Below are 18,057 nucleotides of genomic sequence, written 5' to 3'. Positions count from 1 at the left end.
TGGTGTTTATTCTATCAGTCTCTCTTGCTGTGAACATCCAAATAACAGAGACACAAACACACCAACATCGGTGTGAAGCAATGTTGGTGGTGGGACAAACACACACATAAACACACACACACACACGCACACAGACACACACACATACATACATACAAAATACATACATACTACATACATACATGCATACATACATACATACATGCATGCATAACATGCTACCTACATACCTACATACATACATACATACATACATACATACAGACATACATACATACATGCATGCATACATGCATACATACATATATATGATGAGCTTGGTGGCAGTGGTGTGTCCGGCTGGGGGGTTTTGTGGTTTGCTGGTATGCCGAGAGATCCAGAGGGTCACACATGCATGCAAGCACATACACAAACACATACCTAGGGACAGAGACAGACAGACAGACAGACAGACTATCCTAAATTATAATTTACTTCAAATCCGTTTCTCTTTTTTTGCAAGCACCCTTCCTCTCACACGCAAACGTTCTCCATCTTGTCATTCCAGATTTCTCTCTTTCCAGGATTTCTCCCTCTTACTCTCTAATATTTCCTCATCTTCAGTAATACCCTCTGACGCATTTTCCCCTTACATATAAACTCCCTTCTTCTCTCTCCTATCTCTCTCCTCTCTCTCTCTCTCTATTTCATGCCATTTCTTTCCCCCTTCTAACTCCTTCCGGTGAACAAGAATATCGCAGTTTTCCTTCATTCATCAAGAAGTGATGGAAGTGACGCTGTTAACCCTTACAACAATCCTGGCTGTCACCTCAGGTCTGGGAATTAAGGAAGCTAACTCTACAAACTTTGGAAACCTGGTTATTCATGATTATATTGAGACAAACCTCCAACACAACAACAATTCCCCACCGCACGAAGTCGACTGGAATGTAACGCCATCGCTCTAAACAGCCAATCAGAATTCTTTACTTACAACAGCGTCAGCCGTGTTTGTAAGAATTACTCACCGAAAGATATAATGACAGTCGTCAGCACGAATGACAACAACGAGATTTCCTTCTATAGATGTAAGTGAAGCATTCTTCTTTTCTTCTTCTTCTTCTTCTTCTTTTCTTCTTCTTCTTCTTCTTCTTTCTTTTCTTCTCTTCTTCTTCTTTTTCTTCTTCTTCTTCTTCTTCTTCTTCCTTCTTCTTCTTATTATTATTATTCTTCTTCTTTCTTATTATTTTTTTTATTTTTTATTATTATTATATTTTTTTTTTTTTAATTTTATTATCATTATTATTATTATTATTATTTTATTATTATTATTATTATTATTACCATTATCATTATGGCTGCTGTTGTTGTTGATGTTGTTGTTATTATTATTATTATTATCATTATTATCATTATTATCATCATCATTATTATCATTATTATTATTATTATTGTTGCTGTTGTTGTTGTTATTATTATTATATTATTATTATTATCATTATTATTATTATTATCATTATTATTGTTGTCGTTGTTGTTGTTGTTATTATTATTATTATTATTATTATTATTATTATTATTATTATTATTACTAGGGTACTCGTTAAGCGCGATGTGTGGCTTTAATGATCTATTTTTCTCTTGTATACCCAAAAGTAAATGAACGTATCAATAACCAGTTTTACAATTTTGTGTGTGCGTTTATGTGTGTGCGTGCATGTGTGTGTGTATGCGTGTATGCGTGTATGCATGTATGTAATCTTTCTGTCGAACAACGTAGACTCGAAACGAAAAAGACTTTTTTCTATTCCTGAGCGCTATACTAATATATTTGTTTGTTTGTTCTCCTACTCCCACCTGCCTTCGTCTTTTGTTTATTTTCGTAAACTTTCCCCTTTATGTATGTATTATACAATTTTATTAAATATTTTATACAGAGGGAAAAATCCATGACAAAATCGAATAATCGATTATAAGTAATAACCAGCCTCTCCTGTTGATGAAACCTGGATGCTTCTCTTCTCTGGCCAGCAATATCAATATTCGTACCGGACTTTTGATAGTTACAAAACTAAGAAATGTATGTTTAAGTAATGACTTCAAATTTATCAAAATAACGGCGTGGTACATTGACGGAGTTTTATCAGTTTGAAATACCACTATATATTCTGCTTCGTTTCCATTAATATAGTATGGATTCTAATGAGCAAATCTTTATTAAAACATAGAGGTAATAATAAATTTAAATGTTGGGTTGTCCGAAAAGTTCGTGCCGATTTTAAAGGAAAGAAAAAGTCAATAAATACTTGACTTAACATTTTTAATCAACCCAATATGAACCATTTTGTTGCAGAATGCGTCTCCATCTTTCCTTTCACTTGAAAATTCATACATACATACATACATACATACATACATACATACATACAAACATACATACACATACATCCACACATACATACCCCAATACATACCCACAATACATACCCACACATACATATATACATACAATACATACATACATACATGCATACATACATGCATACATACATACATACATACATACATATTATGCATACGTACATGCATGCATACAAACATACATACATACATACATATATCATACACACACATACATACATACATACACACATACACATATATACATACATACACACATACATACATACATACATACCCACACTACATACATACATACACACATACATAATACATACATACATACATACATACATACATATATACATACATACTACATACATGCAAACAAAAATACCCTTTGTTGATCTTGAAATTCCAATGAAGGAGCTTGGATGTAGGTTAGAAACTGATTATTTCTCTATGGGAAAGAAATTTTGAAGTAAACTGAATAATGACATACATATGAGACTCTTGTGTGTGTATGTATGTATGGCTGTGTGTGTGTGGTGTGTGTGTGTGTGTGTGTGTGTGTGTGTGAGAGCGAGCATGAATGCGTGTATGTCTACAGTGATAGATCCGAGTGTTTCATTTATTCACAATTTGATTTATTTATTTCACCGGACTATGAATACCTATAATGGTGCCTACGCAGTCGTCCACACCTATCACTGCCCTTATCAGTGGTTACAGGGAAATGATTGCGGAGTCCCTTTTTGCCTTATGCTTTTCCTTATCCTTTTGTATTTCTTCTTTGTTTTGCCGTTTTTTTCTCGGCTTTCAATACTCCCTCAGTCCTAACTGCCACTAGCAAGCTTTCCTCGCTTTAGCATATCTGTCTCATCAAGTTCCCGAGTTCGATACCTACGCAGTCTTGCACACTTATCAGTGCCCTTCCTCCATTTGCCCTCTCTCGTGTAGAGACGATCAGTGTCTGCACGTGATGATGGCCTCCATGCATCATTAGACGCTTCCTTGTCTTCCTGTCCAACTCTTATCTCTCCTCCTCTGTTCAGTTAAGGATCCCAGCGCCATACCGAACTACTGCGGCTGCGCATAAGTTCATGGCCGAAATTATGTTCCAGGTATTCAGATTTGAAGCCAATACTATTACTACTTACTGCTGCTGCTGCTCTATTACTACTACTACTACTACTACTACTACTATACTACTACTAACTACTACTACTACTACTACTACTACTACAATAATAAAAAAACAATAATAATAATTATAATAATACTATTATACTTATTTCAGACAGACAATGGATTAAAACATATGCCCTAACAATGAGAGCTGGTTCGAAAGTTTATAATTCATTCATGAATATAGGAAATACTTCAACCTGGAAAGTGGACAAATGCAATGGTAGCTTCTGTCCTAACTTCTTCCGACATCCCTTCCTTGATTTCTGGAAACATCTTCCAATTGATGAGGTACGTAGCCATATGCATACACATACACTAATATACATATAATAATAGTAATAATCGTGACGAATATTTGCCTTTTAAATATGGCTAACCCCTAAGGGTGGATGCTACTGTAGTTTGTAGCCCCAGGAGGACACCTCCTAGAAACTCGAGTCGTGTGTATCATAAGTTAAAGACGGGAAGGATGGCTTCACTTTGCAAATACTGATAGGGCACACAGAAAATGTGTCTATAGCCAGCGGAAGGAGGTGTCCTCCTGGGACTACAAACTACAGTAGCATCCAACCTTAGGGGTTAGCCATATCTAAATGGCAAATATACGTTACGGTGTGTTTTAGCTACCGTTTATAACTCGCTCTAAGATATTATTATTATAGTAATAATGATTACAGATATTTAATCAATTCAATTGCTTGTTACATTTTTGACCTACAAAATGATTTATGAGGAAGGCGAAACAATGTTGAATAGAATTCTATCCGCGGCAAACCGCAGTAATAAGAAAAGATTATCACAGACAAAAGAATCTCCTTTGGGGTTTGATGAGTAAATGGAAACAAAATCGATGAAATCAGCTTACAATTCATGACTGGTAAAAGTTTTATTGAGCTCGGCAGAAAGTAAAGCACGTGGACCTCGGTGGGTACTTGGATTCAAAGCTGAATTAGTTTGTCATTCTTCTTGTGAGATGGCAAGATTGAGTAACAAACAAAACCTTGTGGGAACAGACGAACCAGGGACCTGTCAGAGCCCAGATCAAGAGCAGTCATGGATCATGGCTAGTTCAAAATTGAAATTTATTTCGTCACTGTATTTATTGCGGAGAGTTGTCAATTCATGGAATGTTTTACTCTAGATATTTCGTGTTTCATCCACAATGGAGACGAACACCCTCCTTCCAGGTAATCGGCTTGGAAAATGTGACATATTAAGACATTCGCCCCTTAAATGAAACCAATAATAGCCTTAATACACAAATGAAGAATTTTTAATCAACAATGCGGTTTTTGAGCGAAATACATGACCTCAGCCCGAGGTTAGCTCATCATTTTTCGGTCATTATATACATTCAAAAATGTCGCTTTAAAATCGGAGGTTAAATATCATTATGATATATATTATATAGAGTTATTGTACAGTTATTATACTATGAGCCTTCCATAGTAGCTTTTTCTCCGTAACTCGCAAATCCTTTCGGGTTTACTCTTCTACTCTTTTGCATTGGTTGTCAAGAAATGCTAGGGGGACAAACACAGACACACAACCACCAACACACACACACACACTATATATACATATTTACGACGGGCTTCTTTCAGTTTCCGTCTACCAAATCCAGTCACACAAGGCTTTGGTCGGCCCGAGGCTATAGTAGAAGACATTTGCCCAAGATGCCACGCAGTGGGACTGAACCCGGAACCATGTGGTTGGTAAGCAAGCTACTTACCACACAGCCACTTCTGCGTTTGTTTATAAAAATATTATTTATGTCTGACTCATACACTCTTTGCTTTCCAGACATTTCTACATTACTGCATATATTTATACGCACTTTCTGACAAGTTGTGGTGCACCTGAGCACTGTATACATTATTTCATTATTATTATTATAGCAAGATACGGATTAGGTGATAGGCCAATCAAAATCATTAATTTCGCCTGTTATGCAAATTCGTTTCGATCAAAAGAATGATGAGAGTGAACATTAGTCTAACAGCTTTGTTTGTTATTCGAACTTGGCATCTCACAAGAAGAATAACAAATATTCAACAACTTTGAGTCCAAGTGCACCAAGGTCCACATGCTTTACTGTTTACTCTGCGTGTGTGTCAGTGTGTCTCAGTGTGTGCGTGTGTGTGTGTGTGCTTTGTGTGTGTGTGTGTTTGGTGTGTGGTGTGCGTTTGTGTGTGTGTATGTGCGTTTGTGTGTGTGTGTCTCAGTGTGTGTGTGTGTGTTTGTGTGTGTGTGTGTGTTGTGGTGTGGTGTGTGCGTTTTGTGTGTGCGTGTGTGTGTGCGTGTGGTGTGTTTTGTGTGTGTGGTTGTGTGTGTGTGTTTGTGTTTTCGTGTGTGTGTGCGTGTGTGTGTGTTTGTGTGTGTGTGCCAGTGTGTTTGTGTGTTTGTGTGTGTGTGTTTGTGTGTGTGTGTGCGTTGTGTGTGTGCGTGTTGGTTGTGTGTGTGTGTGGTTTGTGTGTGTGTGTGTGTTTTGTGTGTGTGTGTGTGTGTGTTTTTGTGTGTGTGGTTGTGTGTGTGTTTGCGCGTGTGTGTCAGTGTGTTTGTGTGTGTGTGTGTTTTGTGTGTGTGTGTTTGTGTGTGTGTGTCAGTGTGTTTGTGTGTGTGTTTGTGTGTGTGTGCGTTTGTGTGTGTGTGTTGTGTCGTGTGTGTGTGTGTTTGGTGTTGGTGTGGTTGTGTGTGTTGTGTGGTGTGGTGTGTGTTTGCGCGTGTGTGTGGGTGCGCGCGGTGTGTGTTGCGTGTGTGTGTGTTTGTGTATTTGTGTGTGTGTGTTTGTGTATTTGCGTGTGTGTGTTTGTGTATATTTGTGTGAGTTTGTGTGTGTGTGTGTGTGTGTGTGTGTGTTTGCTTGTGTATGTGTGTGTGTGTACCCGTGTGTGTATATGTGTGTGCTACATGCTCATTTTTTTGCAGGTAAAAGTGGTAATCTATAAAAACGAAATCGCTTCGGTAACTATGATATTTGATGGACGAAATACAACCCTTAAAACCTGGTTCTCTCAGAAAAATTTGAAAAGTTCACCATGGGACGACCTAGCTTCCGCCACCAATCTGTATTTCTCAATGACGTGAGTATAGTATATCTATATATCTTTTATGCTTGTTTCTTTTTCTTTCGTTACGTAGAGACTTATCATGGTACAAAACATATAACTTTCGTAGGCAACAGATATAAAGTTTTAACCTATACATTTAGACGCTAAACTTTCTGGAGACGAACAACATATGCCCAGGCTTTCAACAGTATATCTTCATTTGTTATGATATACAGAATGCTAATTTGAACTAATACTACTGCTGCGTCTGTAAAGATGAAATATATCCAGGCATTCGGCTAACTACAGCACCGCTGATTTGCTAAAAGCAACAGAAATAGATTTAGCTATTCCACCGCCGCTGCTGTGGAGGCACATGGCCTAGTGGTTAGAGCAGCGGACTCGCGGTCGAGGGGTCGCGGGTTCGAATCTCAGACCGGGCGATATGTGTGTTTATGAGCGAAACCTAAGCTCTACGCAGCTCGACAGAAGGTAATGGCGAAACTTCTGCTGATTCTTTCGCCACAACTTCCTCTCACTCTTTCCTTCTACATCTTACAGCTCACCTGCGACGGATAGGCGTCCCGTCCAGGTGGGGAACCTGTACGCCAAGAAACCGGGAAACCGGCCCTTATGAGCCAGGTATGGCTCGAGAAGGAACAACCAACCGCTGCTGCAAGAGGCTATAACTCTATTAATGGTACATTTCTGTATTTTCAACACACAACGACCAATGAAATGCTTTCTCGTTACGAACAGCAGAGTTACCAGAATTTCACATTAAGTAGCATATTTAAAGTGGGAAGCACGAAAATGTATTTTCACCTTAAAATGTACACTCTTTTATTCTTTTACTTGTTTCAGTTATTTGACAGCGGCCATGCTGAAGCACTGCCTTTCAGTCGAGCAAATCGACCCCAGACTTATTCTTTGTAAGCCTAGTACTTATTCTATCGGTCTCTTTTGCCGAACCGCTATGTTACGGGAAAGTAAACACAGCAGCATCGGTTGTCAAGCGATGTTGGGGGACAAATACAGACACAAACACACACACCACACACATACACACACACACACACACACACACACCCCGCACACACACCCACCACACACACACCCACACACACATATATATATACAGTTAATCTAAACATGAAACACACAAAATATACAACAACGCGACATATATATACTTGGGCAAGTGTCTTCTACTATAGCCTCGGGAATAGTAGACGGAAACTGAAAGAAGCCCGTCGTATATATATATATTATATATATATATATATATATATATGTGTGTGGTTTGTGTGTGTGTTTCTGTATGTTTGTCTGTGTTTCTCCCCCCAACATCGCTTGACAAATGATGCTGGTGTGTTTACGTCCCCGTAACTTAGCGGTTCTGCAAAAGAGACCGATAGAATAAGTACTAGGCTTACAAAGAATAAGTTTCTGGGGTCGATTTGCTCGACTGAAAAGGCGGTGCTCCAGCATGGCCGCAGTCAAATGACTGAAACAAGTAAAAGAGACCGATTGAATAAGTACTAGGCTTACAAAAATAAGTCCTGGGGGGTCGATTTGCTCGACTGAAAAGCGGTGCTCCAGCATGGCCGCAGTGAAAATGACTGAAACAAGTAAAAGAGACCGATAGAATAAGTACTAGGCTTACAAAGAATAAGTCCTGGGGTCGATTTGCTCGACTGAAAAGAGGTGCTCCAGCATGGCCACAGTCAAATGACTGAAACAAGTAAAAGAGACCGATAGAATAAGTACTAGGCTTACAAAGAATAAGTCCTGGTGTCGATTTGCTCGACTGAAAAGAGGTGCTCCAGCATGGCCACAGTCAAAATGACTGAAACAAGTAAAAGAGACCGATAGAATAAGTACTAGGCTTACAAAGAATAAGTCCTGGGGATCGATTTGCTCGACTAAAAGGCGGTGCTCCAGCATGGCCACAGTCAAAATGACTGAAACAAGTAAAAGAGTAAATGTTTAGGTTTCCATATTCTGAAACCCATCCAACTTTTATTAACTCCACAGGAAAGATCGTCTCTTCCATATATCGAAAAAAATAAATAGATGTTTCAAGATGACTGGCTGGTTGGTTACTGATGACATCATCCGCCGGCGTGTTCGTTCGGTTACACACGTTCGTTCTCCGTCAATCCGTTATTCTCATAAAAACAAGAAAATCTTATGGGACAATGGTGAGTGATATTTTTATTTTGTGTGTGTGTGTGCGTGTTTATGTGTGTGAGCATTGATTCAACTGATTTATTATTAAAAGCGGTCCGACCATGACCCTCCTGTATGTTTCCCACTCAACGATGTAAAGATTTGGGCTGCTATTCTAGTAATTCGAGTGAACGCGTATGAAGACCTTCCACGATTTATTTCCATTCCTTTGGTTATTGATGTTGTTATTGTTACTCCAGGTTATACATTAGCAGACTCCATGGCCGTATTCATCCGCCTGAGGCAGTAGAATTTATCCAGCACATGATACTATAGTTGTTTGTTGTTAACGTCCATCCAATCCTGCTGACCACCACTAGTGATCCCAGTACGTCAAGTATTACCTGTTAATAAAGAATCCATATAAATATTCAAAGTTGTTAACGTCCATCCAATCCTGCTGACCACCACTAGTGATCCCAGTAGGTCAAGTATTACCTGTTAATAAAGAATGCATATAAATATTCTAAGTTGTTCACGTCCATCCAATCCTGCTGACCACCACTAGTGATCCCAGTAGGTCAAGTATTACCTGTTAATAAAGAATCCATATAAATATTCTAAGTTGTTCACGTCCATCCAATCCTGCTGACCACCACTAGTGATCCCAGTAGGTCAAGTATTACCTGTTAATAAAGAATCCATATAAATATTCAAAGTTGTTAACGTCCATCCAATCCTGCTGACCACCACTAGTGATCCCAGTAGGTCAAGTATTACCTGTTAATAAAGAATGCATATAAATATTCTAAGTTGTTCACGTCCATCCAATCCTGCTGACCACCACTAGTGATCCCAGTAGGAAAAGTATTACCTGTTAATAAGAAATCCATATAAATATTCGAAGTCCGTCTTTCGAGTTGTGATTGGCTTTCTCTGACCCCACAGACAGAGCTGTTGTTGTTGTTGTTGTTTTTTATGTTCTAGTTCATACTAAATGCGTTGCACCTTAGGTAAGTGTCTTCTACCAAAGCCTTGTGAGTGGATTTAGTAGGCGGGAACCGAAAGAAACATGTCGTGTGTGTTGTGAGTGTGTCACTTACTGTATGTATGTGTGTGTGTGTGTTTTTATGCGTGTGCCTGCCACCCTCCCCACCAACATCGCTTGATAAACGATGCTGGTATGTTTACGTCCCCGTAATTTGTGGGTCGGCAAAAGAGACCGATAGAATAAGTACTAGGCTTACAAAGAATAAGGCCTGAAGTTGATTTGTTCTACTAAAGGCGGTGCTCCAGCAGCGCCGCTGTCAAATACTGAAATAAATACAAGAAAAGAATAATAACGGCTAGTATTCTGATTTCGAATTTAAACCTTAAGTTCGTGATGAGGTCGATCTTATAGCAGTTTATATATTTTGTTAAAATCTATTATCCTTTATGGAAAATAACGTAAACCTCTGTAGAGACAACTGGAATTTCAGAAGTATAAGTGATTAATATCAAAGAAGAACCAACGGTATCCCTAGTATATATACATATATAGAACTTCCAATATCGTTAGTCGATATAGAGCAAAACTGGTGTACACTTGGATAAAATTTATCCCTAGGAAAAAACAACCTCTTTCCGTACAAACTTATATATATGTGTGTGTGTGTGTGGAGGCGCAATGACCATTTGTTAGGGCAGCGGACTCGCGATTGTAGGATCGCGTTTTCGATTCCCAGACCGGGCTTTGTGAGGGTTTATTGAGCGAAGACACCTAAGGCTCCACGAGGCTCTGACAGTGGCTGGTGGCGATCTCTGCTGTACTCTTTCGCCATAACTTTCTTTCACTCTTTCTTCTGTTGGCCTGCTTGCTTAGCCAGCGGGGTGGCGTCATTTGAAGGCTAAAACAATGCGAAGCACATTGTGACCAGCGATGTGTAGCAACATGTGATAGCATGGTCGGTCACGGTGACCACGGTGATATATATATATATATATATATATATTATATTAATAAAAGAAATAAAACATATGCATATATATAAACATATATGTACGTACCTATCTCTACATGTACATATACACGCATATATGAGTACAGGACACCAAAGGGACGTCGAACACATAGAGAAACGCAAACATAGACACAAACCAAAGGAACAGGACATTTTTTTAAAAACAACAAAAAATGGAGTACAGGACAGTTAACAGAACGAAAAAACCCCTTCTTCAGTCGCTAAGGTTTCATCTACTCTACGTTTCGAAGGATAAAAGCGAGACGTATCTTCGACAAGAAACTTTCCTTCCTGCGAAAAGCAAATCAATTAAAATTCTGAGATCTTTTCGCAGAGGGGTAAAAAATGGTAAAAAAATGGTAAGAAAACGGTAAAAAAACGAGACAGTAACGACAGTACAAAAATATAAACAGTTAAAAAAATATATATATAAACAGTAAAAAAAATATAATAGTAAAAGACAGGACAGGGAGAACAAGATAAGAAGGGCTGTTGACGCCGAACGAAAAAAGTATTGCAAACGCTAATTTTTTGTGAACGACGAGAGAGCAGGAAAAGTCGTCCAGTAGCCTTAAAAGGCGGGCGAGAAAGACCGTTAGCAGTTACGGCGGAAGTATCGTCGCAGATGGACGACGGGAATGGGGGAGGAGGAGCAAGAGGAAGGGAGAGAAGAAAGGGAATGGTGCGAGGAGACCATGAAGAATGGTGAGGGGGAGAGAGAGAATGAAGAATGAGAGAGAGAGGAGGAGACAAGTTAAGTGAGGGAAAAAAGACGAAAAGGGGATGGGATAGAAAGAAAGAAAGAAAGAAAGAAAGAGCAGAGTGCGCGTGAGAGTTAATATCAAGGCGAACTTGATATACAGATCAATCTTACTTAAGAGGGTGCGTGCGTTTAGTCGTATAATATATTATTAAAAGAAATAAAACATATACATATATATATATACAATAAATCTCTGAACGAAGTATAAACAGTAACTGAACGACAACGTGAGGTATATTTGCCATCTCAATATGGCTAACCACTAAGAGTGGGTGTTACTGTAGCTTGTAGCCCCAGGAGAACATCTCATCCAGCTGGCAATAGGCATGCTTTCGGTGCTCTTAAGATATTTTCAAATACCTTAAAGGCACAGAAAGCGTGCCTAAAGCCAGCTGGAGTAGATGTTCTCATGGGGCTACAAGCTACAGCAACACACCCACCTTTAGTGGTTAGCCATATTGAGATGACAAATATACCTCACACACACACAATTATATATATATATATATATATATATTATTTTATAGAAGGAGCTTCTACAGGACTAGAACTGTTTCATTCAGATGAAATCTTCAGGAAGCTGCAATGTATTGAGTACCTTATTTACTGTGGTTAACCCCGACTCAACCCGGGACCTACACACACACACACACACACACACACACACACACAATATATATATATATATATATATATATATATATATATATATATATATATATATATATATAATTAAATAATAAGAGTAGAAATTGATATAATCAATTGAAACCAGTGGCTTAGCATATTTAAAACATCCGAAGATTAAAAATTGCGTACATACAAAATCAAGAGGACACCTAATATGCTAAACATAGACGTCAAATCGCCATTAAACGAAGGGTGTGTTCTCAAGCAAAATCTCAGCAAAACGCCAAAATGTAAAAATAAGCGAAACAAATGAAAATATACGGAATAAAAAACGATTACCTACGTACCATGGTTTCACTTGTTAATATCTACGTATGCAAACACGCAGATATTCCATAAAACCGCTGTTGCAGGTAGGAATCATTGGACGGCAGCCGACGCAATGAAATAGCAGTTTTTATATGAGTACTCAAGAAACGAGCTTGTGTGTGTGTACGTGTGTGCATGTGTGTGCGTGCTTGCGTCTGTTTGTGCGCGTTTTTTGTGTGTGTGTGTGTGCGCGCGCGTGTATTTGTATACTTAAACTTCGAACACCAAGAACAAGTGTTCAACACCGTTTTGGTGGATAAAATTCGTCTATTTAAGCTACCATTAGTTACACGTTCAGATGAACTTCTTAATATCTGAACAATTTTGAAAGCTAATTGCCCGCAAGGAATGGCATTCCGCTCTATTGTGGAGGAAAACACGAAAAATCTCAGGAAAAATTTCCTGAATTCACATGACATCGATTCTATGACATATAGAAACAAGTAATCAAGGAGGGTGCTCACTAATGACAACTTTTGATTGATTACCTCCCTTGGATTTAAATACTTTGTTGGATGGTGAATTTGCATCATACATATTATGTTATATTCTAGGTGTATGTGAAGGGAATTCCTCGGGTAGGGTGGCATGTGTGGAGTTCATGTGTTGTATATATTTATTTAATGTTCACTCTTCGAGAAAGAATTATCCTGCTGGGATTGTTGGCATGGGAGTCTCCTCTTTGAAATATCGGAGTATGAATATTGCTTGTGTATGTAGCGAGAGAAGGTCTCATCCCTAATATTTAAGATATTATCTGTTGACTGTATGATATTTAGCTGAATTATCTGTTGACGAGTAGAGCTACACTTAGCAGTTGATACGTAACTTATTGCTTGTAACTAGTACCATATGTTGGCTTTAGATGGTGTTACGGAGCCATGATCATTGTCTCCAGCTGGCTTTAGGCACACTTTCTGTGCTCTTAAGGTATTTGCAAATACCATAAATACCATAAGGGCACAAAAGGGTGCCTAAAGCCAGCTGGAGACGATGATCTCCTGGGGCTACAAGCTACAGTAACACTCACCCTTAGTGGTTAGCCATATTGAGATGGCTAGTATACTTACAATGATTAGCTCTGTATCACTGAAAAGCTAAATATCATACAGTCAACAGATAATATCTCTTAATATTAGGGATGAGACCTTCTCTCGCTACATACACAAGCAATATTTCATACTCCGACATGTCAAGAGGAGACTCCCATGCCAACAATCCCAGCAGGATAGTTTCTTTCTCGATGCGTGAACATTCAATATATACAACACATGAACTCCACACATGCCACCCCTACCCCGAGGAATTCCCTCCACATATACCAAGAATATAACATAATATGATATGATGCAAATTCACCATCCAAGAAAGTATTTTAAATCCAAGGGAGGTAATCAATCAAAGTTGTCATTAGAGAGTAACTTCCCTTGATTACTTGATTCTATATGTCATAGAATCGATGTCATGTAAGTTCAGGAAATTTTTCCTGAGATTTTTCGTGTTTTCCTCCACAATAGAGCCGAATGTCATTCCTTGCGGGCAATTAGCTTTCAAATTGTTCAGATATTAAGAAGTTCATCTGAACGTGTAACTAATGGTAGCTTAAATAGACGAATTTTATCCACCAAAACGGTGTTGAACACTTGTTCTTGGTGTTCGAAGTTTAAGTATACAAATACACGCGCGCGCACACACACACACACACAAACGCGCACAAAGACGCAAGCACGCACACACATGCACAGCACGCACACATGCACACACGTACACACAAAAGCTCGTTTTTTGAGTACTCATATAAAAACTGCTATTTCATTGCGTCGGCTGTCGTCCAATGATTCGAACCTGCAACAGCGTTTTTATGGAATTGTACCGAGGTGTTCCGATTCAAAGTAGGATAAACATAGTTATAGTCATAATAATCCATGAATGGGATTTATAAGTATTTTAATCCCTCGCTACGCGTATTTCCGCAAGTTGCATATTTCGTACGAACTTAGTCCATATTCCCGGGATCATTACAGTAAAATCCGTAATGTGCGTGGATATCAGGTGAATCTTAGTTCATGTCATATATATGACACACACACACACACACACACACACACACACACACATATATATATATACATATATTGAGAGAGAGGAAGAGAGAGATGTCGATATGTATATACATATATATATATATATATATATATATATATATATATATTATATATATTATATAATATATATGTATGTATGTATGTATGTATATATATGTGTGTGGTGGTGTGTGTGTGTATAATAATTTATATTCAAGTTTTTTAATAATTGCGTGTATTATTATGTTATATACATAGAATGATATAGTATATGTATGTATGTAATTAGAATTATCATTTAATAAATATATAAGTTAACATTTTAATGTCCTAAAGTTTATGAACCAACTAATGAAATGAACATTTCTTTTGCAGGTGAAACTGGTGCTCTACGAAAACCAAACAGATGTGGTAACTATGATATTTGATGGACGAAATACAACCCTTAAAACCTGGTTCTCTCTGGAAAATTTGAAAAGTTCACCATGGGACGATCTAGCTTCAGCCACAAAATTGCGTTTCTCAGTGGAGCTAAATAAGTATATTCACATATCTTTTTTCTTATTTTCTTTCGTTTCGTTATGTAAAGAAATATAATATTAAGAATCACTTTTCGTAGGCTACAGATATATAGTTTAAGTATGATACACTGAAGGCTATTTTGAACACTGACCGATTCAATTGTGTATTGCGGACATACTCTCTTTTACTCTCTTTTACTTGTTTCAGTCGTCTGACTACGGCCATGCTGGAGCACCGCCTTTAATCGAGCAACTCGACCCCGGAACTTATTCTTTGTAAAACTAGTACTTATTTTATCGGTCTCTTTTGCCGAACCGCGAAGTGACGGGGAAATAAACACACCAGCATCGGTTGTCAAGCAATGCTAGAGGGACAAACACAGACACACAACACACATACACACACACACACACACACATATATATATATACACACACATATATATATATATATATATATATATATATATATATAAATATTATTCGAGACAAGACCACTATTTTGCAAAACAAACAAGGAAAAACTTAATCAATACATAAAATTTTAATAAATAGTAAAAAAAACCGCCACTACAATCGTTTCTTGTCTTGATCGACAATCTTCAGGTGGACTTCCAATAATTCAGTGTCAAAACATTCACACACAAACACACACACACAAAACACACACACACACAACAGATACATATACTCCCTCACATATACTCATATATATACTCACTAAACTCGATATATACAACAATATTTACACACCCACACTCATACAGATAAATAAAATATACAATTGACACTGAATTATTGGAAGTCCACCTGAAGATTGTCGATCAAGACAAGAAACGATTGTAGTGGCGGTTTTTTTGACTATTTATTAAAATTTTATGTATTGATTAAGTTTTTCCTTGTTTGTTTTGCAAAATAGTGGTTTTGTCTCGAATAATATTTTATAATATTTTACTATAAAATCGATTTAATCCTAAATCTGATTTTTTCCCTGTAAATTTGGATTTATTCCCTAATATTTATTATTATATATATATATATATATACGACAGGCTTCTTTTAGTTTCCGTCTACCAAATCCACTCACAAGCTTTGGTCGGCCCGAGGCTATAGTAGAAGACACTTGCCCAAGGTGCCACGCAGTAGGACTGGACCTGGAACCATGTGGTTGGTAAACAAGCTACTTACCACGCAGCCACTCCTGCGCCTATATTGATATATATTTCATAAATGTTTAGATTTTCATATTCTGAAACCCAACCAACTTTTGTTAACTTCACAGAGGAAAATATAGCTTCTATATAACAAAAGGCAACACAAGTACAAAAGTAAGCGGCTGGCTGGTTATCGATGAGCTTCCGCCATCTTATTCGTTTGGTTACAAAGATCATTCTCCTTCAATCCGTTATTCTGACACAAAAATGAAAGTCGTATGGAACCACGGTAAGTGATGTTTTCTCTTTTGTGTGTGTGTGTGTGTGTGTGTGTGTATGTGTCTTACTGTGAGTAGTAATAGTGGAATTGTTGTGTGCAAATACCTTAAGGGCACAGAAAGGGTGCCTAAAGCCAGCTGGAGTACATGTTCTCCTGGGGCTACAAGCTACAGTAACACCAGCACTTAGTGGTTAGCCATATTGAGATGGCAAATATACCTCACGGGTCGTGCAGTCACTGTTATATTTCGTTCAGAGATTTATATATATATATATCACCGTGGTCACCGTGACCGACCAAGCTATCACATGTTGCTACACATCGCTGGTCACAATGTGCTTCGCATTGTTTTACCCTTCAAATGACGCCACCCCACTGGCTAAGCAAGCAGGCCAACAGAAGAAAGAGTGAAAGAAAGTTATGGCGAAAGAGTACAGCAGGGACCGCCACCACCCCCCTGCTGCAGCCTCGTGGAGCTTTAGGTGTTTTCGCTCAATAAACACTCACAAAGCCCGGTCTGGGAATAGAAACCGCGATCCTACAACCGCCAGTCAGCTGCCTGAACCAATGGTCCATTGCGCTTCCACACACACACACACACACACACACACACACACACACACACACACATATATATATAAGTTTGTATGAAAATAGGATGTTTTATCCTAGGGATAAATTTTATCCAAGTGTACACCAGTTTTGCTCTATATCGACTAACGATATTGGAAGTTCTATATATGTATATATACTAGGGGATACCGTTGGTACTTCTTTGATATTAGTCACTTATACTTATGAAATTCCAGTTGTCTCTACAGAGGTTTACATCATTTTCCATAAAGGATAAAAGATTTTAACAATATATATAAACTGCTATAAGATCGACCTCATCCCGAACTTAAGGTTTAAATTCGAAATCAGAATACTAGCCGTTTAATTATTCATTTCTTGTATTTATTTCAGTTATTTGACAGCGGCCATGCTGGAGCATCGCCTTTAGTCGAAGAAATCGTCTTCAGACCTTATTCTTTGTAAGCCTAGTACTTATTCTATCGGTCTCTTTTGCCGACCCACAAAGTTACGGCGACGTAAACACACCAGCATCGTTTATCAAGCGATGTTGGTGGGGAGGGTAGCAAGCACACGCATAAAAACACACACACACACATACATATAAACACACACACACACACACACACACATAAACGACATGTTTCTTTCGGTTCCCGCCTACTTAATCCACTCAGAAGGCTTTCGTAGAAGACACTTACCTAAGGTGCAAAGCATTTAGTAAGAACTAGAACATAAACAACAACAACAACAACAACAACAACAACAACAGCTCAGTCTGTGGGGTCAGAGAAGCCAATCACAACTCGAAAGACGGACTTTGAATATTTATATGGATTCTTTATTAACAGGTAATACTTGACCTACTGGTATCACTAGTGGTGGTCA

The 18,057-nt window shown here is 38.2% G+C and overlaps 1 protein-coding gene across 1 annotated transcript in view; it reads left to right on the top strand.

Annotated features, from left to right (window-relative positions):
- The first annotated feature begins 942 nt into the window (after positions 1 to 942).
- The window catches only part of LOC118761916, a 92,608-nt gene continuing 75,493 nt past the window's right edge, over positions 943 to 18,057 (top strand). The window contains exons 1-2 of the mRNA XM_036500121.1: positions 943 to 1,067; positions 3,680 to 3,858. Of these exons, the coding sequence (XP_036356014.1) occupies positions 1,019 to 1,067; positions 3,680 to 3,858 (228 nt within the window). The 5' untranslated portion in view covers positions 943 to 1,018. The remainder of the gene's footprint in view (positions 1,068 to 3,679; positions 3,859 to 18,057) is intronic.

The sequence above is a fragment of the Octopus sinensis genome, unplaced genomic scaffold, assembly GCF_006345805.1.
Source record: "Octopus sinensis unplaced genomic scaffold, ASM634580v1 Contig18722, whole genome shotgun sequence".
In the NCBI taxonomy this organism is placed as follows: domain Eukaryota; kingdom Metazoa; phylum Mollusca; class Cephalopoda; order Octopoda; family Octopodidae; genus Octopus; species Octopus sinensis.
The sequence above is the reverse complement of the archived record's forward strand: the minus strand, read 5'-3'. Positions and strand labels throughout refer to the sequence as shown.